The sequence below is a fragment of the Elgaria multicarinata genome, chromosome 12 (genome assembly GCF_023053635.1).
Source record: "Elgaria multicarinata webbii isolate HBS135686 ecotype San Diego chromosome 12, rElgMul1.1.pri, whole genome shotgun sequence".
NCBI classification, from domain to species: domain Eukaryota; kingdom Metazoa; phylum Chordata; class Lepidosauria; order Squamata; family Anguidae; genus Elgaria; species Elgaria multicarinata.
The window spans coordinates 5,210,397-5,235,195 of record NC_086182.1 but is presented as its reverse complement, the minus strand read 5'-3'; the positions used below and the strand labels follow the sequence as shown (position 1 = coordinate 5,235,195).

The 24,799-nt window shown below is 50.0% G+C and overlaps 1 protein-coding gene across 1 annotated transcript; it reads left to right on the top strand.

Annotated features, from left to right (window-relative positions):
• The first annotated feature begins 22,370 nt into the window (after positions 1–22,370).
• ADRA2B (adrenoceptor alpha 2B) lies at positions 22,371–24,387 on the top strand. Its single transcript, XM_063138964.1, has one exon. The coding sequence runs from the start codon at positions 22,824–22,826 to the stop codon at positions 24,168–24,170; it is 1,347 nt and encodes a 448-aa protein (XP_062995034.1). The 5' UTR covers positions 22,371–22,823; the 3' UTR covers positions 24,171–24,387.
• The last annotated feature ends 412 nt before the right edge of the window (positions 24,388–24,799 follow it).

Genomic DNA, 24,799 nt, shown 5'->3' with positions numbered 1-24,799 from the left:
ATACAGCTCCCCATTGAAAAATTTCGGAGCGGTGTACAAGGTAAAACGAAAATAAAAACAGAATAAAAACAGTTAAAACAAAATTTAAAAGAAGCAATAACAGTAATCCAAGGCTGCATGTTAGAGAAAGGCTTCTTGGAATAAAGATGTTTTCAGGAGGTGCCGAAAGGAGTACAAGGTCGGAGCCTGCCTGATCTCCAGAGGCAGGGAGTTCCACAGGAGGGGCGCCACCACGCTGAAGGCTCTTCCCCTGGTGGATTCCAATCGGAGGATGGATCTAGGTGGAACCACCAGGAGCAGGCCCTCGGATGACCTCAGTGACTGGGCAGGTTGGTAGGGGAGAAGGCAGAGCTCTCTCAGGTATCCTGGTCCCTAGTTGTTTAGGGCTTTGTACACAAGTACAAGAACCTTCAACCTAGCCCGGTAGTGAATAGGCAGCCAGTGCAGTTCCCTCAGCAGAGGGCTGAAACCTGGAGTGGATTCGCCGTCCCACTGACCTTGCCTTGGGATTGAACCTCTGTGCTACTGACCTTGGGGTAGGATCCAACAGTGTCCTACTGCTGCTGGCTAGCACTGCCGTTGGTGGCTGTCATGTGGCACTTCCGGGAGCGAGCCCCCCAAGTGAGCGGAAATGCTTGTTTCTGGAAGGGACAGGTCGGATGACCATTTCTGCTCATTTGAGGGCTTGCTCCGGGAAGCGCCACATTGTGGCTGCCACTAGTTGCGGTTGCAGTGGTGTGCATGCTGCCGTTGGTGGAGCTGGCTATGTGGGCACTGGGATCAGTGGTGCTGGCTACCAGCATTAGGACACTCCCCTGGGACTCCTGCTTGACTCTACTTCTTGGACTGTCTATTGTCTCTGACACTTTATTCATGGTTTGAGCCTGGATTGCTCCCTCTTGCCTGGTCAAACTGCTTTTGACCGTTGCCTGCTGATTGACTTGCTTTTGGGTTGCCCCGTGGTTTAACTTGAGGCTGATCCAGCAGGACAGTTGAAAGTGTAGGACGAGGCCGTCGTCTCCCATGGTGCAGACTCAGGTTCCTTTGGTGTTGCTCCTAGCAAAAAAAGGCTGTTGAAATGGTACAACCTTCTAGCATCGAGGAGCTCCAAACACACTTGGGTTTTATGTAAATCATAATGCCAGAGAATCTTGGGAATTGTAGTTTGATGAGGTTGCTGAAACTCTTGGCAATCCCAAGCTCCCCACCTTAGCAGAATTTAATTTTCCCTGAAGAGAAGGCCCTACCATCGAACCACTCAGGGAACTTCGGCTATTGGGTGGTATAAAAATGCAATAAATAAATAAACCACTAGAAGACTGATGTAAGCACGCTAGTGGGAGAGGCCTTGCCTTGGAGCGCTACTTCAAAGTGTTGTAACTTATGCTGTGCATAAAGGGGAGGGGCAGGAGGCTCCATGCCTACATGGCGAAGAAGGTGGCTTAATAAAAATACGCCCCATGTCAGACAGGCGAATTGGTCCAGTTCAATCCCATTCAGGTCCTCCTTATTCCACCACTAAGGCTGTTCTGCCCTGGTTTTGGACTGGAATTCCCCCCCCCTTCCCAACAGAAATGTGTACATAATTTTGTTTACATTTTTCAAAATCCATTGACTAAAGTACATTTGTGGGCATTTTTTTGCATCCATTTTTTAATTGTGAGGAAGACATCGCAAACCTGGAAACACTCCAATTTCTGAGCATAAATTGTGTTTGGTTCCAGCAGGTGAGAAGTGGGTAATATTGCATTAAATTGCAAACCCAACGAATTTCTCACTCAGCCCTATGTCTAGCTGCCTGCCCTCCTTGCAGGGAAAGTTTAAGAATGGAGAACAACGCCCATCACCCTCTGCCCAGAGTTCGCTGGGGGCTTCCTCAGGCCTTCCTCCCTGCAATTGCCTGTGAGCTTTGATAGCTAAAAATCCACTGCTAAGAATAAGGTCTTTTGGATGTACACAACATTCCCTTGTTGCCTCCTCAGGTTTTGAAATCAACTTCATGAAGTCTTGGAATAGCAACATGCTGGTGGACTATGACTATTCATCCGTTATGCATTACGGCAGGTATGCAAGCCTACGCAAAGGCTCCCTGGCAACATAAACGAAGCCTTACTTAAAATGTTGGGGCCGTGGAAACTCGACAATTGCAGTTGTTTCCACCCGGACAAGGAGACATTGCAGGCTCAAGGTGCATAGTCTGCAAAAGCAAATGCAGTTCCTGTAGCAGCAAAATGTTCTGGAGCCAAGCGTTAGCGCACACAGTTCCTATTATTATTATTATTATTATTATTATTATTATTATTATTATTATTATTATTATTTGTATCCTGCCTTTTGCCCAATGCTGGGCCTCAAGGCGGCCTTACAAAGTTTAAAATATACATGGGGGGCGGGGAAACAAAACCATAAACATTTAAAATACACAACAAAATTATAAGACGTTAACATAGATGGAGGGCCAGACTATTCTCCAAAGGCCTGCTGGAACAAAAAAGTTTTAGCCTGCTTCTGAAAGCCCATCAAGGAGGGAGCCAGCCTAGCTTCCCTGGGGAAGAGAGTTCCAGAGCACCGGAGCAGCCACCGAGAAGGCCCTCTTCTCCCATGTTCCCACCAAGCGTGCCTGTGAAGAAGGTGGGACTGAAAGAAGGGCCTCTCCAGAAGATCTCAAAGCACGGGCAGGCTCATAAGGAAGAATACGGTCTTTCAAATAACCTGGACTAGAGAATCCCCTATCTTGAGCACAAGTGGATGTTCTTCCGGAAGCCATAGGAAATGCTTGAGTCATCCTGTCTCTGGACATGCAACATACATGGGATGTGCGGTGTTTAGAAAGGCAGTGCAATGTGAAGCCTTGCAGCTTAGAGAAGGGGACAGAACAGCGGTGGAGCGCCTTCTTCGCATGGAGAAGGTCCCTCGTCCTGCTCTTGGCATCTCCAGTTAAAAGGGCCAGGTAGTAAGACTTTTCTCTACCTGAGGCTCTGGAGATTCGCAGCATCTGGTGTTAAAAGGATCTGGGAAGAAGTGATGGGGAAAGACCCTTCTTTGCCTGAGACCCCGAAGAGCTGCTACCAGGCAGAGAGGACAGTTCTGGGCACTTAGGACAAAACAGTCTGACCGAGGCCAGATCTGCACCTTGTGCTTCAAAATCTTACAATTCCATCATTTATTTATTTATTTATTTATTTATTTATTTATTTATTACATTTCTATACCACCCAATAGCTGGAGCTCTCTGGGTGGTTCACAAAGATGATAACGCTATACCCCTCTTGCGCATTTATACCTCGTAGGACACACAACGACATTTATCACGGTATTTGCGGGATAAAAAGCAGGAAATAACACTATGAAAGCAGTGTATGGAAGGTGTCATATACCCCAACACTTATCAGTGCACTTCAATGCCACTATAAAACAGTAGTGTAGGAGCGTCGTCACATGGGGGGAAATCGCGTTTCCTTACCGTCACTTCTCTGCCCCTGCTTCTGTCCCTCATTACTTCCTCATTCTTCCTGGCTGGGAAAGAGGAAGTAAACAAAGACCACGTGGCCCACTCAGGGGCCATTTTTATTGTGCTGCTTTTCCTTCCCACAGCAAGAGATCGCAGCACATTCAATTTTTTTTTTAAAAAAAAGTTGGATTTTTGGGGGTCTATTTTGTGACGGAAAAATGAACAGAAGGAGCGGGAGGCGGCCTCTAAATGATGCGTGCATGTCCGTAAGTGGGCAGTAGTGAGCGTGCGATAAAACGCTTGTCTGATGATGCTCTAGATCTCGCCTGAGTATAAGGCAGCTTCTGACGTTAAGCTGCACTAGGAGAGTCTTAACAGGGTAAGTGCAAGACTGGCTCTTGTTGCTAAATATGATTTCTCTGCCCCCCTAGGAATGCCTTCAGCATGACTGGCTTACCCACCATCATTCCACTTTCCAGTTCTTACCCCGTCCTCGGCCAAAGATGGTACCTGAGCAATTCCGATATTGCCAGAGTCAACAAGCTCTACAAGTGTTCTCAGATGGCAGCACAGCCAGGTGAGGACTCGGAGACTCCACAAGCCGAGTTTCTTGGCTGCTATGGCCGAATGGGGCGGCTGGCAATCAAGTTGAACAGATATGGCTGCTCTCTAATTCTAAATCCAAAGAACTTGCTATGTCTGTAATGGTTGAAAAGCAGCTGAGGCAGCAAATGCAGTTTCTTTTAGGGCACCATAATTAAGTTGGCCTCGAAACCAGTTTAGGGTTGTTGTATGGAGATGCCTTCATTTTGTAGCCCTTCCACCCCCCATGGATAAGGGCTGTTCCTGATGTTAAATATTGGGGGGAACCCAGGTTTGCTGTTCCAAGCTCAACAGATGGGATTGCTTAGCTTTGGAAAAAAGGAGGCTAAGGGGAGACATGATAGAGGTGGACAAAATTATGCAGGGTGTGGAGAAGGTGGGGAGGGAGACATTTTTCTCCCTCTCTCATAATACTAGAACCCAGTGGGGTCATCCCATGATGCTGATTGGTGGGAGATCCAGGAGGGAATCTACACGTCGTACTGAAGGCGCTTGCATGCGCCTCCAGTACGCCCCCAAAACGAGGGTGTAGACGGAGAAAGAAGAGATGGAGGAAGAGGCGGTGGAGGAGGCGGCTGGGGAACCGGTCGCGTCTTTGCCGCCGCCCCGCCGGCCTCCTGCTCGGTTCCCCAGCCCTCGGTTCCCCAGCCTCCTCCTCCACCGCCTCTTCCTCCGTCTCTTCTTTTGCCGCCACTGCCCCCTCCCCCCGGCCTCCTGCTGCCGGGGTAAGAGCCACCCGGGTCGGAGAGCTCGGCTTCTGCCGAGCTCTCCGACCTGGGTGGCTCTTACCCCGGCAGCAGGAGGCCGGCGGGGAGGAGGAGGTGGCGGCAAGGACGCGGCCGGTTCCCCAGCCGCCTCCTCCACCGCCTCTTCCTCCGTCTCTTCTTTCTCTGTCTACACCCTCGTTTTGAGGACGCACTGGAGGCACAAACAAGCGCCTTCAGTACAACGTGTAGATTCCCTCCAGGACAAATAAAAGGAAGCACTTCTTCACACAGCGCAGAGTTGAACTATGGAATTCATTACCACCAGATGTAGTGATGGCCATCAATTTGGAAGGGCTTTAAAGGGGGGGTTGGATCAATTCCTGGAGGAGAAGGCTTTCAGTGGCTACTAGTCTTGTGCTACCTCTATTATCAGAAATGCAGTAAGCCTATATACACCAGTTGCTGGGGAACATGGGTGGGAGGGTACTGTTGCACGTGTCTCCTGCTTGTGGGTCCCTGGTCGACAGCTGGTTGGCCACTGGGTGAACAGAAGGCTGGACTAGATGGGCCCTCGGTCTGATCCCACCTCAGGGCCCTTCTGACGTTCCTATTGAGTGTGCTCTGGCAGGAAAGTACAACCAACCATGGTGCCCTGCAAGCGTCTACTATACCATTTACATTCATCGTTTGCATGTGTATGTATATCTTTTGATGCACACTTTAAACACGTGTGAAGGGGTCCTACTGGCTATGCTATTGGACTGCATGGTTGGGAACGTACAATAACTAGGTAAAAGCTATTCTAATCAATTGAGATGAATTCATTTTCAGAAATGTCAGCTGAGAGAGCCGTCAAGGAGAACGTAATGGACTTTGTTCCGAGTGAGACTGAGCCCTGTTCAACTGCAAGCAAAGTGAAATCCTTGACCGCCTGGAATCCCAGTTCTTCTACTGCATCTGCCAGCGAAATGGCCGCTCCTGCTAGACAGACTCTGGGCCCCCCCATGTCCTCCAGCAGGGCTGTTGCTAACGGCTTAAGTGCCATGGAAGCCCAGACGAGAGTCTGGCCATCTGCAACAGAGACGCAAGACCACAGCATGGCTTCTCCGGAGACCCCCGGCAAAGCAGAAGGGAGGAGAAAATTTATAACGGCTGCAGCAGAGACGGCGCGTAAAACCCAGTCTAGGGAAATGGAGAATAAAAAACTTGGCACTGCTGCCCACAAGTCTTCTGTGCCACAAACTTCGCAGGCGGCCTACATGCCAAGTGGGCAAATCTCCACGGAACCAGGGACAAGAGCCGCTCCAGAGCTGGAGCTCAGATCTTCCTTTCTGACCAAGGGCCCGGTCCCTTTTTCGACAGAAATGGTCCAAGAAGTTACCATGAGGCCTGGTAAAAAAGAGGCCGGCGTAGCGCTTTCTCAAACACAAGCCGCACATCTAGAGTACAGAACGGACCTATCTACTGCTATGGAGGTGGAAACTTCACAGGCAATGAGAAGCAGCAAGTCTGAGGGTGAAAATGCCTCCCTAGGCCTAACTGAGGGCTACCGCTTCCCTGTGACGGAGAACCAACCCAAGGAGCTATTCCGTCAAACTGTAAGCATCTCTGGAAACGAGGCGGACAGTCCTGCCTATACACAGCCGGTGGAAAGCGTTCAGACCGAAGTAACAAGCTTCTCATACAGGACACCCTCTCCAAGAGCCCCTGGGAACCTACTCGCCACATCCAGTATTATGGGATTGGGAGGAGGAACCATAGTCAGTGAAGCACCAAGCCTAGAAAACTTCCCCACCGTCGTCAGCCAGAGCAGGTTGGTGGAAAACGAGGAAGAAAGCTCCTACAGCAAGAATGGGGAGGTGCCACCTTACCCCGGGTCCACCACCATGACCAGCCAAGAGCATGCAGCAAACCAAGTGGAACACAGTGTGCTCCCCAGCCTGGAAGCTCCAGCTCTTGCAAGCGTGAAGGATCAAGAAAAGCACCACAATTGGGTTACTGCCGGAGCCCCATCATCCCCATGGGCTGGAATCATGGGCTTTCCTGCTGCTTCAAGGCGAACTGAAGTGACTCCTTCAGAGAGCAGCTCCGCAGAGCATCCAACAGAGGTGGAGCTGTTTTCTCAGTCACTTGCTCACTTGGGAAGGAAGGGCTACAGATGGGGAACCTTTGCTACGCATGTTCCTCCGGGATCTGCCTCGATGCATGTTGCTGAACCTGAGGTGGAGGTTGCAGAACATCCCTCTGACCACGCAGAGTTGCCAAGGCAAACATCCCCAGGCGGGGGCCTGGGCTCACTGCCAATAGAAACCAATCACGCTGCACATCCTACAGGGAGATCCTCTCCCCCTCGGGCTGAAAGCTCCCACACAACTGGACTAAAACCCAAACCCTCCTGGCCAGAACCAAGCAACACCGAAGGCTTTGGCCCTGGTGTTTTCACGGTGGGATGGGCTCCATCTGCAGATGTGGAAGGTGAAGCGTTAGAACATCCCACAGCGGTGTCATCCATTGCAACAGGAGAGAGGCCGAGTATAGGGCGAAAGGGTAGTGTGAGCCATGGGGGAGAATCTGGGACTGGACTCCCCAAAGAAACCAAGATGCATGGAAGGACATCTATGTGGAGACTGTTCCCCACTGAGCTGTTCCAGAGCCAAAGGCCCTTCCAACCTGGGCACGTGGTCGCAGAAACCCAACGGCAACCTTCTTCCACCCTTTCCGTTGGAAGAGGCATCACTGGAGCAGGGAACAGTGTGCTACGAGCCAAGAGTCTGAACAGGCTGAGGACAACTGTGGCTCCAAGGCAATGTGGAGAGTTGCTGGCTGGCTCTCTGTCTGGAACAAAGGCTTCACATGTGAAGCACACTACCGAGGGGCGAGCCTCCTTAGATGTGCCGTTAAAATTGGGAGCCACTGAAGCAGCAAGTCCAGGAACGGAAGCCAAGGAACGTGGATCTACTCTGGAAGGGGGATCTCTGCTAGTGAGAGAGACGAGAATGCCTCTCAGCTGGGCGAGCGGCTCTAGCAACCCAAGAGAGAGAGAGAGAATGGACAACAGAGCAGGTCTTCTTAAAGGCCAGACTGCTTCAGCTGTAAGGAGTGAACTAAGGCAGACAATGCCACGTAAGAGGACTCCGGAGAGGATTGAGGCAATTGACAGAGGAGCTGCTGAAACCACTCACGTGGCTTCTTCCAGTTCCTCCACCATCTCGGTTCTTAGGAAGTCAACTCCGGAGGGACCCCAAAGCTCTTTGCCTTTGGGGGGAACAGATTCTGTCATGAACACTGACAGTCTGGCTGCACCATCCCTGGAACTAGCCCCTCAAAGGAAGTTCTCCTCTAAGCTTAAAGAAATGGTATCCTCTGCAGAAGGAGGACCTCCTGAGCTGGAACATGCCACAGAAGAGACGTTCCTCCACCGGACAAATGGGGCCACCACCCCTGCTCAAGAAGACACAGCTCGGGAAAGCAGTGCGCAGTCTCTTTTATTAGACGGGCCCCCAACGGCATGGCCTCATGTCACCACAGGGGGGACAGCTCTACTCTTGACTACTGGCTCCCTGGAGTCTCCCAAGCCAGTGAACTACAGAGAAGGGTCTACTGGTCGCCCTTCTACAAAGGAAACTCTTCCATTGACAGAAAAGGTTCCTTCAGTGGGCACCGCAACTACGTTATCAGCACACCAGTCGAGTGCTCTCTCTCGAGACTCTTGGGAAAGCCAGTCAATGGTATCAACTGGTACCAAAGAGGCCTCAAGCGCTACTTCCCAGGAAAATGGAGGAACTGCATTGCAGGCTGATTTTGGCCCACTGGCTTCAGCTGAAGTCCGCAGAATACCTTCCGCTGGAGCTTCCAGCCTGGGGTCCCATGAGGAACACACAGCAGTGGCTGCAGTCCTACCAGTTGAACCCTTGGAGGGAACAACCTGGCCAGCATCAGAAGCAAAAGCCACAACGGTGCTTTGGGAGGAGCACGTGAAGAGTCTCTCAACAAAAAGTGCCACACATGCATTTGAGGAGCCAACAGCTGCCACGGTTACAGGCACTGGCTTCAAGCGATCTGGTCAGAAAGGTGCTGGCATGGCAGATGCCACCAGCGTAGGTGCTGAGCTCTCCTCCTCTCAATTACCGGACAGTAATTCCACAATTGTCCATGGGGAAGAACTCACACCTGCCCATGGAGAGGAAGGGTCTGTGCATAGCTCTGCTGGTCTCACAAGCAAGCTGCACTCTGGTGCGTCTGCGCTTCCCCACTCGGGCGATGGAACGACGGAAGTAGCACCCTCTGTTCCTGGTGCCCAGAAGGTGGACACGACAGTTCCTTTGGAGATGAGCTCAGAAGGCACGTATCCAATGGTCACAGAGACCTCTGAAGAAGCTGCTGTGACCACAAGAACTCCAGGGGTACATCCTCAAACTCTTGGCTCGGTGGAAAGTGGGATTTGGTCAAAGAACTATATGCCGCATGCAGTCCGAGGTCCAAAAGAGACGTATGGTCACGGTGGGTTTCCTCTATCCAAGGGTTTTCCTGTAGGAATAGAAAATGGAGAACTACTTGCTCCCTCTCCAGAACCACCAGGACAAACTTCTGAGACCCAAATAGTCACGAAGGTCAAGGGAATATCTAGGAACCATGTGCAGAAAAGGAAGCCAGGGCAAATTAGGGGCCTCTCTGTAGACAACCATGACCACCTCCACGTTGGCAAGAGATCTCTGCTAGAAATAAGGGCAACACCAGCATCTTTTGTGATGTCTCAACCAGAATGGCGGTATCTTGAGGGTGAATTGCCAGGGTCTAGTACCAAGCACCTGAATCCTAGTCCACAGAAGACGATGAAAGCATTCCCAAAGGAACATGTGCTCAGAACCTGGGTAGCTGCTCTGATTGGGACCATGCGCCACCTGCCAGATCCAGGATGCTCCAAAGTACATTGCGGTAACCTGGCTGTTGGCTGCAAGAATGGGGCCTTCCCAGCAGAAAACACGGCAAAGGCAAAGGAGCTGGGGAAAGCTGTAGGAATGTCCACTTTCAAGTCCAGATCACTGGCTCTTCTCCAAAGGCTGCCTTCTGCTGTGGAAAAGGCAGGAAGTCACCACGTGGTCCACAAGAGACCCCTGAAAGCAGCACAATCTTTGGCTTTCTGTGACTTTGAGATGAACTTGTGTGCCTGTGAGCAGAGCAAGACTGATGACCTGGACTGGATGCTCGAGAAGGAACAAGAACAGCCTGCTGCACCTGTGGAAGATGTACCTTGCAGGACCTCAGGTGGTTGGTCATTATGATGCTCTCTTTCAGCTACGGCTACACTTTGGGTGGGGTGTGTGTGTGTGTGTGTGTGTGGAGGAGAACTCACTTGCAGAGGGCAATTTTAGTCTTGCAGTCTTCCAATTGTCCTCTTAGGATTAAACTGCACTCCATGTTAAATGACTAGCATGTAGCTGATCCTAATTTTTTCAAAGTCCTGGCTGGCATCAAGCAACAGTGGCCATTTCCAAGACTTGTGAGCTACAGGTGAGCACTGAAGAGCCTGTCTTGGATGCAAGGCTGGTCAAAATAGCTGAAGGCCCTTTGCTATTACAGATGCTTTCTCCAAATCTTTGACCTTTTTATATGCCCAGCAGGTAAAGCCAATGGGGGGGGGGGAAGGAATAGGTTGGAAGAACAACACCCTCCCTCTGGAATTTCTCCTGCATCAGCTGCCCTGCAATACCTGTGAGCTGTGCGAGGGCTTCTGCAGGAGATTTTCCCTGTGAGATAGCTCTACATCTAAGCACTCCAGGAATCCACAGAGTCAATATGCATAAGCTGTAAATCTTCAGGTACCAGGTTCGAATCCTGATTCTCGCAAATATTTGGCTACAACCTTTAGGAGCCTGGGATCTCAAAATCATCTCTGGCAGCTGCTTTTAACTCTGAGAGGAGGCTGCCAGTGGGGACCCCCATCCCAGGACTATTAGCAGCTTTGCAAGAGGGAAAGAATTTCTGGCAAGACTGTAGTGGAGGGGAAAGGGTTAACCTCGCCAATGTGTTGCAGAGCCAGTTCTGCTCCACAGCTGTTTACATTTAAAATGCACACTAGTTAGGGTGACCATATGAAAAGGAGGACAGGGCTCCTGCATCTTTAACAGTTGCATTGAAAAGGGAATTTCAGCAGGTGTCCTTTGTATCCATGTAGCACCTGGTGAAATTCCCTCGTCATCACAGCAGTTAAAGCTGCAGGAGCCCTGCCTAATGTGACCAGATACAACAGAGGGCAGGGCTCCTGCAGCTTTAACTGCTGTGATGACGAGGGAATTTCACCAGGTGCTATGTGCATTCAAATGACCCCTGCTGAAATTCCCTTTTCCATACAACTGTTAAAGCTGCAGGAGCCCTGTCCTCCTTTCCATAGGGTCACCCTAGCACTAGTGGCTTGCCTGCACCGAATGTCCTTGTACTGCTTGGCTCTTAATTCCTCGGCCTTTGAAAGTTGCAGAGAATTGGACTGAAACGGACGTCTCTTTGATTTCTCCGCAGGTGGTGCCGGAAGGAGCGGTTGGTCCCAAAGGGAGGCGACAGGCTGAAATTGACGCTCTGAGGCTTTGCAGGACACCGTGTTGGCAGTGTTACAATGATCTGACTTATACTACCAGTAAACAAAATAAACGTTAATCTTTTGTTGAACAGGTTGAGCAGTACTTGCCCTTCCGCCATGTTTGGGGACAGTAAGTCACAACCTCCTATCGATCTCCATTATCGCCTCAACTGAACAGAAGCTGGTGTTGGAGGTGCTATAAATGCTATACAATCCCAGCTGTTCAAACCTTCTTTCATAGGGGAGATGTTCCAGCCCCTTGATCATTTTAGTTGCCCCTTTCCTAGCTCTACAATATCTTTTTTTTTTTAGGTGCGGTGACCTGAACTGTACAAAATATTTGAAGTGTGGTCACACCATAGTTTTATATCCCTAGGTCATCATGATATACCAGAAAGAATAGATCCAGAATATTACAGAGTAAAAACAATGTAAATTGAATATAGTTGAAAGAACATAATAGATAATTAGGGCTGACAGACTACAATTAGGCTTAAAAATTTCCTAGGACTGATGTCCAAGTTTTATAAAAAGTGTCTGTTAAAGAAACCAACGAAAATCAGAAGGCTTAAAATTAAGTATGAATTTTTCTCTGATACGACCTATTCCTTCCGCCTTAAGTCTGTTATGGACGGTAGCTGACGCCATTCGTCTCAAGATCTTTATGTCCTCATTGTAGAGCAAGAAATCTGCCTTCTGGCAAACTTACAGGTTTGTTCTGACTTTTTGCAAGCCCCCCTAATGCATTTCCCCCTTAATGTTTTGCGTCAGAGAACAATTAAACAGTGTTAGCAAGATCCTCAAACTCATCTGAACCCTGATGACAATAGCGCAAGTGATAACGGTGTCTTAGCTAGTCTTACCATCCAGGGCTGTAGCATTGGGTGAAACCTGGCAAAAGTTAGATCCTTCCTCAGACAGAACTCTTCCATTTTAGACAAACCACCCTCTGATCCTGGGATATATTTAAGAAGATTATACTAGCAGGATATCTTTGCAGTCTTAAGTGAAGCAAAATCTTCCTGCAAATACACACCCTCCCCCCACCTTTTTTTTTTTTTTTAGCAAAGACAGCATCTCTCTGGAGTAAATGAGTCTCTGGAAAGCCAAATGTCTGTATTTCTGTAAACTCCTCTGATTCTGATACCCAGCCTTTTGCTTTGATGAACTCAGGCCCAGTTGTTTCAGCTAAGATAATTCTGCTAGTGTTGTGGCCCAAACATTACGAAGACTCTCCTTATGGTCTAACACATAGAATCATAGAACAGCAGAGTTGGAAGGGGCCTACAAGGCCATCGAGTCCAACCCCCTGCTCAATGCAGGAATCTTTAATTGATAGAAAGGAATTCACATTGCTGGGTATGCCAGCTGTTTTATTAGCAAGTCTTGGTCACGCAAGCATAAACAACTAAGCATGTGCAAAGGACACTTGTTGACACAATACAGAAGTCAGCCACTAGTTCTTGCAATTTTTGTGGTCAAGCTAGCTCTTTCCTGTAGCAGGCTGGTTACTTGGGCAACCAGGTCCAAAAGCGAAATCTGTCCCGGCATCTAGGAAAAAGAGAAGTCTTCCTCACCGCAGACTCTTTTGGTGTGCATAAGCAAGATACAGGTGTGTGTGTGTGTGTGTCTTCTGAGACACAGGCCATTTTTTTAAAGCTGTTCATCTATTTAGCAATGCCCGATGTCTGACCTTTCTATCCCGATTGATCAAACATGGTTTCTCTCATGTCAAGATGAAGCTTAAGATATGGCTGCAGCTGCAACTCTGGGGGTGTTGCTGGAATCCATCTGAAGGGGGTGGAGCTTGCTGAATTTTAATTAGCTCTGCCCCCCGGACTTTGGCCTCACTCAACCCAAGCTGGCCCGACTCAATACGCATCATATTGGGCCAATTCGTGGATTTTTCAGTCATTGTTTGTTTAAATCATAAATAGAATTTTGCAAATTGCAGCCACAATGTGTGCCAATTACACAAATTACAACCGTAATTTGCAGAAATTTCTATTTATGATTTAAAAAAAAAATGAAAAAATTTCTTGGATTTTTTTTGGGGGTGGGTGAGCCCCAAACAGGGTGGATTTCCTAGCAACAGACATCCCTACATTTTGCTAAATGATGTTCTGGCATTTTCTTAAAGTTTTAACCAAAAGTTAAACACCAGCTGGCATAGAGTCACGGTGTATCCTGTTTCTAACTGTAGGTATTATGTTGAGGTGCATCTAGGGATCCCCAAGATGGTTTTTAAGATGCTGTTATGGATGCAGTCTGTCATTGTCCAAGACTTGAAAATCCCAGATCACTGATCCTTACAATAGTTGGGGCCGAATTTTCAGTGTTATTAAATTCAAGATGAGAAGCACTTGGCTGTCACCCACAGTCTACTTAAACTTAAGGATCCCGCTCCTAATCTGTGTAACTTGAAGTTGTGCAACCTTGCAACCTTGATGTGGGCTTGCCATGAACACAAGGTCGCAAACAACATGCCCAGAGAGATTAGCCTGTGTGCCATGTATGTGCCACCTCCAAAGGCGATTGCTTTTATCTTTTCACATTTAATTTTAATTTAACTTGGCAATATACTTCCAGATTGGCCAGTAGCCTTCTAAGCCCAAATAAAAACAGATGGGCAGGGAGCATAGCGGACGCCAAGGACAACAGGTTAGAGACCTTGAGGATCATCAGACAGCAGGAGGGGGGATCGTGTTTCCCTCCCGTCACTTTGCTTCCTGCTCCTATCCCACAATAGGGACAATCAGCTTCCTCTTTCTTCACACAGGGAAGAAAGAGGAAGCAGAAATGACCACATAGTGGGCGTTTTTATCGCGCTGCTTCTCCTGCACACAGCAGGAAATGTCGGCAATTTTTGTTATAGCCCGCCCCCCCAAATCGGATTTTCTGGGTCATATTTTGTGACGAAAAAAAAGCAGAAGGAGCGGAAGTTGCGCAGGAGGATCGCTGAGGCGTCGAAATGCCTGTGAGCGGCCAGTTGTGAGCCTGCGATAAAACGCAGCTGAAGATGAGAGTCTGGGGAGGAGGCTTTCATTTCCCCTCACAGCGAGCAGAAGAGCCTGCTTGTTGCTGTTGTTTGGAAAAACAACCTTGCAACTAGATGAGGCTCTTGTTGCTGAAGTTAATGCTGTCAGGCTTGATTTGCTGCTTCATTCCTTGGTTAATGTTGATCTGACTCATTCCCGACGTCCTGCCAGTACAGACTTGTAATGGAAGGACCATCTTCAGTTCTTCCCTCAAAAGGAAGCTTTGGCCAATTCTACGCCTAAGTAGCAGCTACCTTCCCACGTGGAGGTTAGGGTGGCCAAGACTTCGACAGCTTCTAATCGGCAGACATGCTTTGAAAGGAGCAAAGGTTCAAGCACCTTGGATAGGTCCTTTAGAGTTCTGACTGAAACCCGGAGCGGATTCCCTGCCCCACCGACCATGGAGCCGGCAGCCGCCGCTGGCAGTGCCCATCGGATCACCACCACCCAGGGGATGAAAATGCAAATGGAGCTCATCACAGAATGACAAACCCTTCCGTTGCAATTGGATGATTATTCAAATGCAGCCTTAGCTGTTGGTCTTAATTCCCTTTTTAGGTGTCAGCGGTCTTGGCCTTAGAGTGGTCCCTTATCAATCACCAAAAAAGGGGGAATGCATCACCCAAAATGAGGACAAATGGGGTGTGATTTGCATAAAATTTGCTCATGCTAATTTAGATGTAGCGATGCATATTGAAGAATAATTAGTACGATTTAAATAGATACACATCTCATCATAGAGCAGAAGAATGTGACCAGGTGAGTTCCCTGCTCATCTGGTCACAGATGAGCAAAGAGCTTACCTGTGACTAGGGGGGATTCTACACGTCGTACTGAGAGTGGGGCCTTCTTCCGCCGAGCTCTCCAACCCGGCTGGCGAGGAAGTAGGTGGGTGGCGGCGGCGGCGGCAAGGACGCCTCTTCCTCGTCTCTTCTCCAGGCAAGCTACACGATCGCTTTGGGGCCGCACTGGGGGCGCATGGAAGCACCCTCAGTACGACGTGTGGAATCCCCCACAGTGAGTTTTCAACCTGTGGTCCATGTGTTCACTGTTGAAGGGCAATGAGTCTTATAGTTCTTTATCTTTAAACCGGAATTGGACAGCCCTTCAAACAGAGGGTGGCTTTAAGTACAAGATTGTCTTCAGGCAGCCTTTAAAATAGAGGACTCTCCTCTGTAAAAGAAGACTCCTGGCCACTTTATTTGGCTTCCTTGTCTCTTCCTGGCAAAGGTACAGGAATTCATGACAGCACAAACATGACTGTGTGCGTTCAATCTGTACATAAAACATACATTGCAAACTACCATAACTCTTAAGTGCCTCATTCTAAAGAAACAGGAGGGCTGGGTTCACACAACACTTTAACCCACCCAGTGTGGGTGGTTGTTGAACCATGGGTTATTCTGCTGTGTAAATGCAACGCTTTTTCTGTAGGGTGCGCTATTGTGTTGCCTGAACTCAGTACCTTTTACGCAGGGTGTGTTATTGTGTTATCTGACTGCAGCACATTTTCTGCAGGGTGGCTTGTTAATCAGGCAGAGATGCTTGTTAACCACCCAGCAACAGCCATGGGTTCTCAAGGTGGCTTGCTCGAGAAAAATAAACCATGCTGCATGGTTAATAAACCATCCCACCCCCTGTGGAAAACACGCTGCATTCAGACAACACAATAACCCACCCTGCAGAAAACACACTGTGTTCAGACATGACATTCCTTCAGAGACTGGATGGGGTGGGCTACAAGGGCAAGGGCTTTTTGGTGGTGGCTCTCCCATACCCTCTCCAAACAGGTTTGTTGGAATCCAAATCTCTTGGGTGTGACGCGGACCATTTCGATTTTCTGCCTCAGGCTGGAACTACACATTTTCTTACATGTTTCCCCAAAATGCAGCTGACAGGGAAAGGGTTAAGCAGCCACCCACTCCAGATTCCAGCCTCGCATGGGTGCTTTTTCTTGTGTGGGAACTACATGTGTTTTGGCCCTGAAATGAGTTGGGCTAGTAAATCCCTGGGTCAGCAGAGGGCGCTCTTGCGCCATTCTTCCCAGCCCTATACAGCACAAAATAATCTCTTTCATTTTAGCACAGTCATAGATCACAGCTAACTGATCTATTGCAGCCTATTTTAAAAAAACAAATGTGTCCCCCCTCCCTAGGGAGCAGGAGAAGAATGTCCCTTGCCCTGCTGCAGGACCGGCCCAAGGCATTTCGCTTCCCGAAGGGAGGGAGAGTTGCTGCCCCCTGAATTGTTCTTACAACACTACCAAAGTGACGGCTTTTACCACCGCACCAGAGGGCAGCAGGCTAGGTTTGGGGGTTCAGGGGTGGGTAGGGATTAAGGCCCGCCACAACCACGCTTTGCTGTTGCTGGGCTGCTCGCTCAGGAGGAAGGGGTCATGGCCCTGGGGGGCTGCTGCAGCAGGTGATGTCCAAGGAGGTTAGCACCTCACTCTCCCTCATGGTAGGGCCGTCCCTGCCTGCTGTAAGTTAGCTCAAGGGAATTCTGTCCAGGGCTTGTACTTGGGCTCAGAGTCTTAAGTTTTTTTGGTACTAGCAAGGTAGCTGGTTGAGGGTTGTTCCCCCCCCCCCCAAATTGGCTAGTGGCTTAGGGATGCCACTGTGTTGATCTACCCTGAAAATAACAAGAGTGGTGTTAACTTTCGTTGATGCAAAATATGGCAACAGGAAACGTGGTATAAAGCAAATCAGCTGGCAGAAAGCCTTCTCTCATCCGACTCTGCTGTTTACCCAGGACCGGCCCTACCACGAGGCAGGGTGAGACAGCTCCCCCGGGGGGCAGATGCCAAGGAGTGGGAAGTGGGTGGCGAGGTGTTGGAGGACAGTCGTGTGTGTGCCTCATGGCCTGCCCTGAGCCCCCTAAGCTAGCCTGCAGCCCTCAGCTGCAGCCAAGGACACTGTCCCCAGGTCAGGGCTGAAGTAAGATTCAGTTGCCAGTCCAGTCAGCTTTGGTGCATGGAGTGGAGAGGGCCGCCATCTTGGTTTTCCCTCAGGCAGCAAAATGTCTCAGGCCAGCCCCACGTTTGCTGAGTCAAGCCCTTGATTCATCTAGCCCAGGGCAAGGTAGGCAACATTTTGGGGGAGCCTGCGGACACATCTGACATCATTAAAATGACGAAGCCCACCCACCACCAATGATCCTGTTGTCCCTAGGGTCCTTTGTGGAGGGTGGGCTTCCCCCACTTTCCAAGGGTGGGCGGGGCAAAGGCAAAAGGGGTGGGACCAAAATGCCCCAAATACCGCCATATTTGAACTTAAAGGCCTTGCAGCCAGTAACTAAGCCTTAGGAGCATAATTTCAACTTTTTAGAATGAAGGGGGGGGGGAGAGAACTGCCCCAAAGCTGTGAAACCACCCAATAATCAGTGGTTGGGGAAATGGGGGGGCAGGGGCAGGGGCCTTCTTGGCATGCTGGAGGACCACATTCGGGCCCAAAGACTGAAGTTCTGCACTTCTGGAGGGGGGTATCCAGTCCAGTTTAGAACTTGGATCAAGCCCGGCCCTATCATTAGGTAGAGTGAGGAGGCTGCCCCAGGGAGCTGGTCTAGGCTGTCATAATAGGGCAGCAAAGGTTTCATTATGTAATGTATTATTGTTGGGTTTTTTTATTGCCAGCGAGTGGGGAGAGGCACTTGTGGGTTCTTCTGCCTGAGTGGCCAAAACAAACTGACAACCCTTGAATCACCTTTATGGGAGTTGGGAGAGCGACGCGGGCACGGGGTGGTGGGGGGAGCGTTGGCTGCTGCTTCTCAGTTGGCAAAATGTCTTTGGCCAACCCAGCCTTGGACTGAGTATTTACAAACCTCATTGCACTCCGGCAGACGGGCGTTTTTTTTGCACACTCGTTACTGGGCACTCACGGATTTTCACGGGTCCCTGTCATGACATTTTCTGCCTCCTGCCCCTTCTAGCCTTCTTCACGCCACAAAAAACCCACCCCAACAGCGGGATCAAAATGACCCACTGAATGGGCAATATGCACATGGTTTACTTCCTGTTTCAGAAGAGGAAGTAATGAGGGACAAACACACGGGCAGAGAAGTGACGGTAAGCAAACATAATTCCCCCCCCCCATTGTGATGATGCTCCTGGTCTGCAGTTTTATCGCGAGTCTGGACTTGCAAGCCCTACAATAGACACTGAGTCTCTTGGATGCCTGAAAGGGACTTTAGACTAAGTTGTCATCTCTTGTTTATCTTTTGCAAGGCATCAAATCTGAGGCGGCACAAATGGTCAAATATTGGACACCACGGCATGTCATGTGCCAACGCGGCTGCGCATCACCTGTCAAATGCCCGTCCAATATCAACCGTCCGGTATCAAATACCACCAATGAATGTCACCGCGACAGATGTCAAGTGGACGTCATCAAATACCCAGTGAATATTCAGAGAATAATCTGGAGAAACGAGGAAGCAAAATTCTGAGGAGACTGTTGGGGGGAGCACATTGGCTCTAGCAATACTCCAGCCAGTCATTTGACTGTGGAACAACGTTCCCAATGAAGGCAGAGGCATAACAGTTGGCAGACAAACACCCTAACAGCTCCTTAATGGAGGTATTTAGATCTCATTGTTTCTCCAAAAGACAAGCGCTTGAAAGCCAGTAATGGAAGGGAGTTTTCTTCTCCAAAGTCTCCGTCACCGAAACATGAGGCAATGTGGTTAGATGAATGTGGGAGGCAAGATATTACTTTATCAATTTTGTGAACGCTGCCCAGTCCCCCATTCTCTCCTCCTCGGCCTTCCTCCTTCTCTCAGCTGCATTTATAATTGTAAGCTGTCTGGGGCAGAGACTGTCTGTCTTTCGAGATCTGCACTTTAGAGCACTTAGCACAACCAGGCTCTAGCTTCTCTGGGGGCCTGTAATGATTATTATTACCATAGTTCCACCCCTCCCCAAACAATTTTTTCTGCTTGATGGGAAAAAGTGGTTCTTCTGACTGGAAAAAATGGCTCTGGCAAAATAACGCTGAGATGTACCCAGCGCTTCTGGACTGGGATCATTTCTGATACTTTTAATAATTCACTGTGCAAGTAGGAAGAGGTGTTGCTTGCTTCTTTCCTCATGCATCAAAAACGGCGACATTTGCCATCTAAATAAACATCCCTTCCTATTGTGCGTTTGATATCCGTCAACTCAGGAAGATCGCACAGGCATCAATCCCCTATAATTTGCCACCCATTTAATTGTTCTTCTCAATTCGTCCTACACGCAAGGTTTGCGAAATCAAGAAACAAACGCGGGCAAACTCAATGTTTGTTTTCGGTGGGGACTTTTCACGTGATTTGTGCATTTATTATCCCACGCAAGGGTGGATTTGCACGCAGACGGAAGAGCGAGAGGGAAAATTAAAAGAGGTGGACGGAAGGCCTCCTGTGTCCAAAGATTTAGCAGGCTCTTTCAAGAACGGCGGCCGCTTACACATCGCCGAGAAAGCGGACCAAATAGGATACAGATTTGCATAAAATTTGCATGTGCTAATTGATATAGAGAGATGCAAATTTAGAGATAATTGCTAGATTTAAATAGAAATCCAGCGCATCTCGCAGCATAGTGGGGGAGACGGTGACCAGGTGAGCTGGATGGCTGCCGCTCACCTCCAGCTGAGAGCAGCAGTGGACCAGGAGAGCCCATCCCACGGCACCTGAGGGAGGACCGGGTCCCAACGGCGTGCGACCGGGCAGCCTGACTTAGCCGCACCATCCCCAGTCGGTCCCTTGCTCACCTCCACAGCCTCGGTCCTATTCCCTCTGTAGGTGCACGGGAATTGAAATAATGACAGCTTTGTGATTTTATTTGTATTTTTTAAAAACTTGTATTTTAAAATTTGGCGCCCCAGGGGCTGTCTTCAGGGCACCAAGTGGGCACTGCTTGCCGGCCCGGCCCCTGCCCTGGAGGACGGCGACCAATCAGGGGTCGCCATCTGCCCGGCCACGCCTGTGACGTGACTCTGGAGTCAGGACAGGTGGCAGATGCGTCACACCCCGCCTTGCTCTGGAGAAAAGCGTCAAGGCATGGCCCTGACTTCCCCCCCCTCCCCACCCGGGATGCACAGTGGCCGCAGTGCCGTATCAGCGACACCGCAGCAGCACCGCACACCCAGCCCGGGGCTTTCTGTGCATTTAGACAGCCCCCTGCACACTTGACTTGTGTGTCCTAGACAACCGCCTAGTTGGCCTCTGTGGATGGGCCTGCCCCTGGCTGCTGAGCCTGCTGCCCAGCTCTTTTCCCTTCCTGGGAGTCTTTATCTTTACGCTGGACTGGGCAAATAAAGGACACTCATTCAGAAAAGAGGACTGCTCTCAGACAGCTCTTCAAATAGAGGGCTGGCTGTCCTCTCTAAAACAGGACACAGGGTCACCCTACGTGTTTCAAGTCAATGTGTGAACTGAGGTCTCCCTCTTTCCTTTTCTTCTTTTTTCATTCCCCCCCCTTTTTGGTCCGAGTTCTGGTATTCTCTTCTGTTTTTACCTCAGACTCTTCCCTTTGGGGTTTTCTCTTCCCCTCATTGCCCTGCTAGCTCTTCTTTCCTGGCCTCTGCTTCTCTAGGCCTTCCTGACTTCTCAGGCCCCAAACTCCTCCATTCCTAGGGCCCAGGCCTCCTCCTCCTCTGCCTCCCGGAGACATTTCTGCCTGGCTGGCTTCTTTCCAAGATCAGAGGAGCTCATTCCAGGAATAGAGAAGTTGTAGAGAGGAGGTGGCAGGCGAGCGAGGGTGCCACCAGGGCCTGCAGTGGGGCAGCTAGGCAGTGTTAGACCCCTGGGCTTCGTGGTCTTAACCCCACCCTCCAACCCCCTTTAGATCAGGGGTGCGTAGAAGGTAGAATTCCAGAAGTGTTGGACTTCAGGTCCCAGAAGCCTCTACCACGGTGACCAAAGCTGGGAGTTCAAGTCCAAAATATCTGGAGCTCTATGTTTTGCACACCCACACCCCGAGATGGCCATGTGTATTACTTCAGTTGTAAAGTACGCGACTAACATTTCTGTTCCCTCTCCAACCACCATTCCACACTTTACAATGACTCCCAATATATTAGAACAATAACAAAACTGTTTGCCAATGCTGCTGCTGCTGATAATAATAATAATAATAATAATAATAATAATAATAATAATAATAATACTCTTGGCCTGCGCGATTTTGCATTTTAAACTCAATGAACTCATAGCACCATCATGACTACAGGAATAAAATGGGATTTACTTTTGCTGCCGTGATGTCTCCGTCACCTGGCGTTCTCTGGGTGGTCATTCGGGGAGCCCAAGAGCAGCATGGACGAGGGGCTTCTACACAGAGCTGAGTGCACTCACAACAATTTCAAGGTCAAAAGTGCACTGCACTGAATTCGAATTCTGGTTTATCCTGGGAAGTAGCGTACCAAACTTTCAACCTATATTGCGAAAGGGTTGTTCCTCTCCCCACCCCAGCCCCCACACATCTTTTTTTTAAACAGCCAAACGCTGCAGTGTTTCAAAGTCAGGCCAGATCCCCCCAAATCAAACTTCCTAGAAGGGTAGAAGAAACACAGCATCCCTCGGATGGCAAAGCTGCCTTCTCTGAGTCATCATATGCAATGGCTCTCAGCGTTAATTTAGTTACAGAGCAACCTGCATGGAAAGAAACACACACCCAGGCCTGACTGATGCTGTCCTGGCAGGAGGTTAGACAGAAGACAGATTCAGCTAGACTACTGCTCAGGGACCTAGCTGAAAGAAAGTGAGTGGCTTCTTGGAGAATCTATTCCAGCTGCTGCTGCTACAGTGTGTGTGTGTGTGTGTCTGTGTGTCTGTGTGTCTCTGTGTGTTTTCCTCTTGCCCCTCTTTTGCCTCCCCTCTCCCTTCCTGGAGCCTGACAAGAGTTGAAAAACTGCCTGACATCACACGTCAGAGATTCAGCGTGGAGAGAAAAACCCAACTCCTCCTGCAGCTCATTTCAAAAGGCACAGAGAGGCTTGGTTTGTCCACAGCCAGGCGAGAGCGAGAGACGGAGCACAGAGCGAAGCACAGCAGCCAGGCTGCGCGGCTTTCTCAACTTTCTCAGAAAGGAAGAGGAGGCGATGGAATAAACTTGTCGGGCAGTTGTGACCCAGCTGACGATGCTGCTGTGATCGGGAGCAGCCGGGCATCCGAAGCGAGGGACGGAAAGCCCGAGGCAGACGGAGATGATGTCGCTGCTATGGATAGGAGGGAGCGGTGTTACAAATTAGCGGAGAACCAGCAGCCAGAGCAGTTTGACGTTACAGCTGGAGGAACTGAGGTTGCTCCTGCTGCCGGACTCCCAGGATGAAAGAGCGGCTGGAATTGGTGCCTGGGCTTCTGTCCCCCTGACCTTCTGCTCCTTCCCCTCTGGGCCTGGTGCTAATGGGGACTTCTGAGCTGTGGACCCTCATGCTCCTGTGAAGCCAGCCCTGCCTTCTGGACCTGTCATCAAAATGACCATGGCCACGATGGGCAGCCATGATGGCTACAACATCCAAGCTACGGCCGCCATTGCTGCCGTCACCACCTTCCTCATCCTCTTCACCATCTTCGGCAACGTTCTGGTGATCATCGCCGTGCTGACCAGCAGGTCTCTGAAAGCCCCTCAGAACCTCTTCCTGGTGTCCCTCGCGGCCGCAGACATCCTGGTGGCCACCCTCATCATCCCCTTCTCCCTGGCCAATGAGCTGATGGGCTACTGGTACTTCAGCAGGACCTGGTGCAAGGCCTACCTGGCGCTGGATGTCCTGTTCTGCACTGCCTCCATTGTACACCTCTGCGCCATCAGTCTGGACCGCTACTGGTCCGTCAGCCGGGCCATCGAGTACAATTCCAAGCGGACGCCCAGGAGAATCAAATGCACCATCCTTGTCGTGTGGCTGATTGCAGCGGTCATCTCCCTGCCCCCGCTTGTCCTCAACGAGAACCCGAACAACGCCAAAGAGGACGCCAGGAAGTGTGAGCTCAACGAAGAGCCCTGGTACATCCTTTCCTCCAGCACCTGCTCCTTCTTTGCGCCTTGTGTCATCATGATCTTGGTGTATCTCAGGATCTACTTTATAGCCAAGCGCCGAAGCAGGCAGGCGACTAGAGCTAAGAAGCCCAAAGCCAAGGTGGAAGAAGGGGCGCCCCAGATCATTGCTGGCCCATCCAATGAGACCTCGCCCAAGCAGGACCTACCCAAGCTCCAAGGAGAAAGGGAGCCCAACGGGCATCAGGTACCTGTCCAGGAAGGGGACCAACCTGAGACCCATCATCTTTCGACCGAAAACTTTTCTCTCATGAGCCAGGCGGACAAGGAGCCGGAGCTCACCCCTGGCGCCAGCCCTCCCCAGCCCCCGCCTGAGAAGAAGACGTCTTCAGGGTCTAGCCAGCTGGAAGGCTCTCCCTGCAGCAGCATCAAGCGGAGCAACGGCCCTCCGCAGGGCTCCCCTCAGGGGATGGACACCATGGCCACAGCCCGAGGGGAGGTCCTGCTGGTGAGGCGGGTGAAGACCCTCAGCGCCAACCCTTTGAAGAAGAAGACCCACCTCAACCGGGAGAAGAGATTCACTTTCGTTCTGGCCGTAGTGATTGGGGTCTTCGTTATTTGCTGGTTCCCTTTCTTCTTCCTCTACAGCCTCCAGGCCATCTGCCCGCCAGAGCACTGCCCAATCCCAGAAAGCACCTTCAAGTTTTTCTTCTGGATTGGCTACTGCAATAGCTCCTTGAACCCGGTCATATACACGATCTTCAACCAGGACTTTCGCAAGGCTTTTAGGAAGATCCTCTGCAGGCAGTGGACTCAGACTGCCTGGTGAGAGGGAGACATTCGGGGGCACACCGGCTCCAGCGGGAAGGGACCTCAGCGTGCTCGTTAAACAAAACAAAATTCTATTTATTTCTTGGCTTTGGTGTTGGCATAAAAAGGAGTGAGGTGAGTCCTGGGAAGAAAGGAACCAGCTGTTCAGAATGTTGATTTGGCTTCAGCTATATGTATGTGTGTTATCTATAGATATAGATATATACACCCATATAGTCACATAGTTTCTGCCAAAGTCCCCCCCCCCCATTAAAAGACTAAGTGCCAATGCCAAAAATCTTCTAATTAGTTCTTTGGGTTAAAAGAACCTTTTCTTCCAAGCCCTAGGATTAAACGAGGGCCTGATCTAGGGTTGCCAACTTTGCAAATGACCACTACAGCTGCACCTCTGATGGCCACCAGATAAGCAGATATTAGCAGGTGATCATAGCTCTCTTTTTTAAAAAAATAATCTCCCTGCCTTGGGGGTGGGGGGGAAGCGATTTGAGTGCCGATTCCGGCACACCAAAATGTTGTTAAAGGCACAGAAGAAATCCAGACCAGTTATTTTGTTTGTCTTCCTGGACAGTTGGCAACCCTCTTGTGATATGTGCCACCCAGGTAAGCCACAAAAAGCCCTCTCCCCTG

What these genes read in the sequence shown, in the direction of transcription:
- ADRA2B (XM_063138964.1), top strand. Translation starts at nt 22,824, where the DNA reads ATGACCATGGCCACGATGGGCAGCCATGATGGCTACAACATCCAAGCT.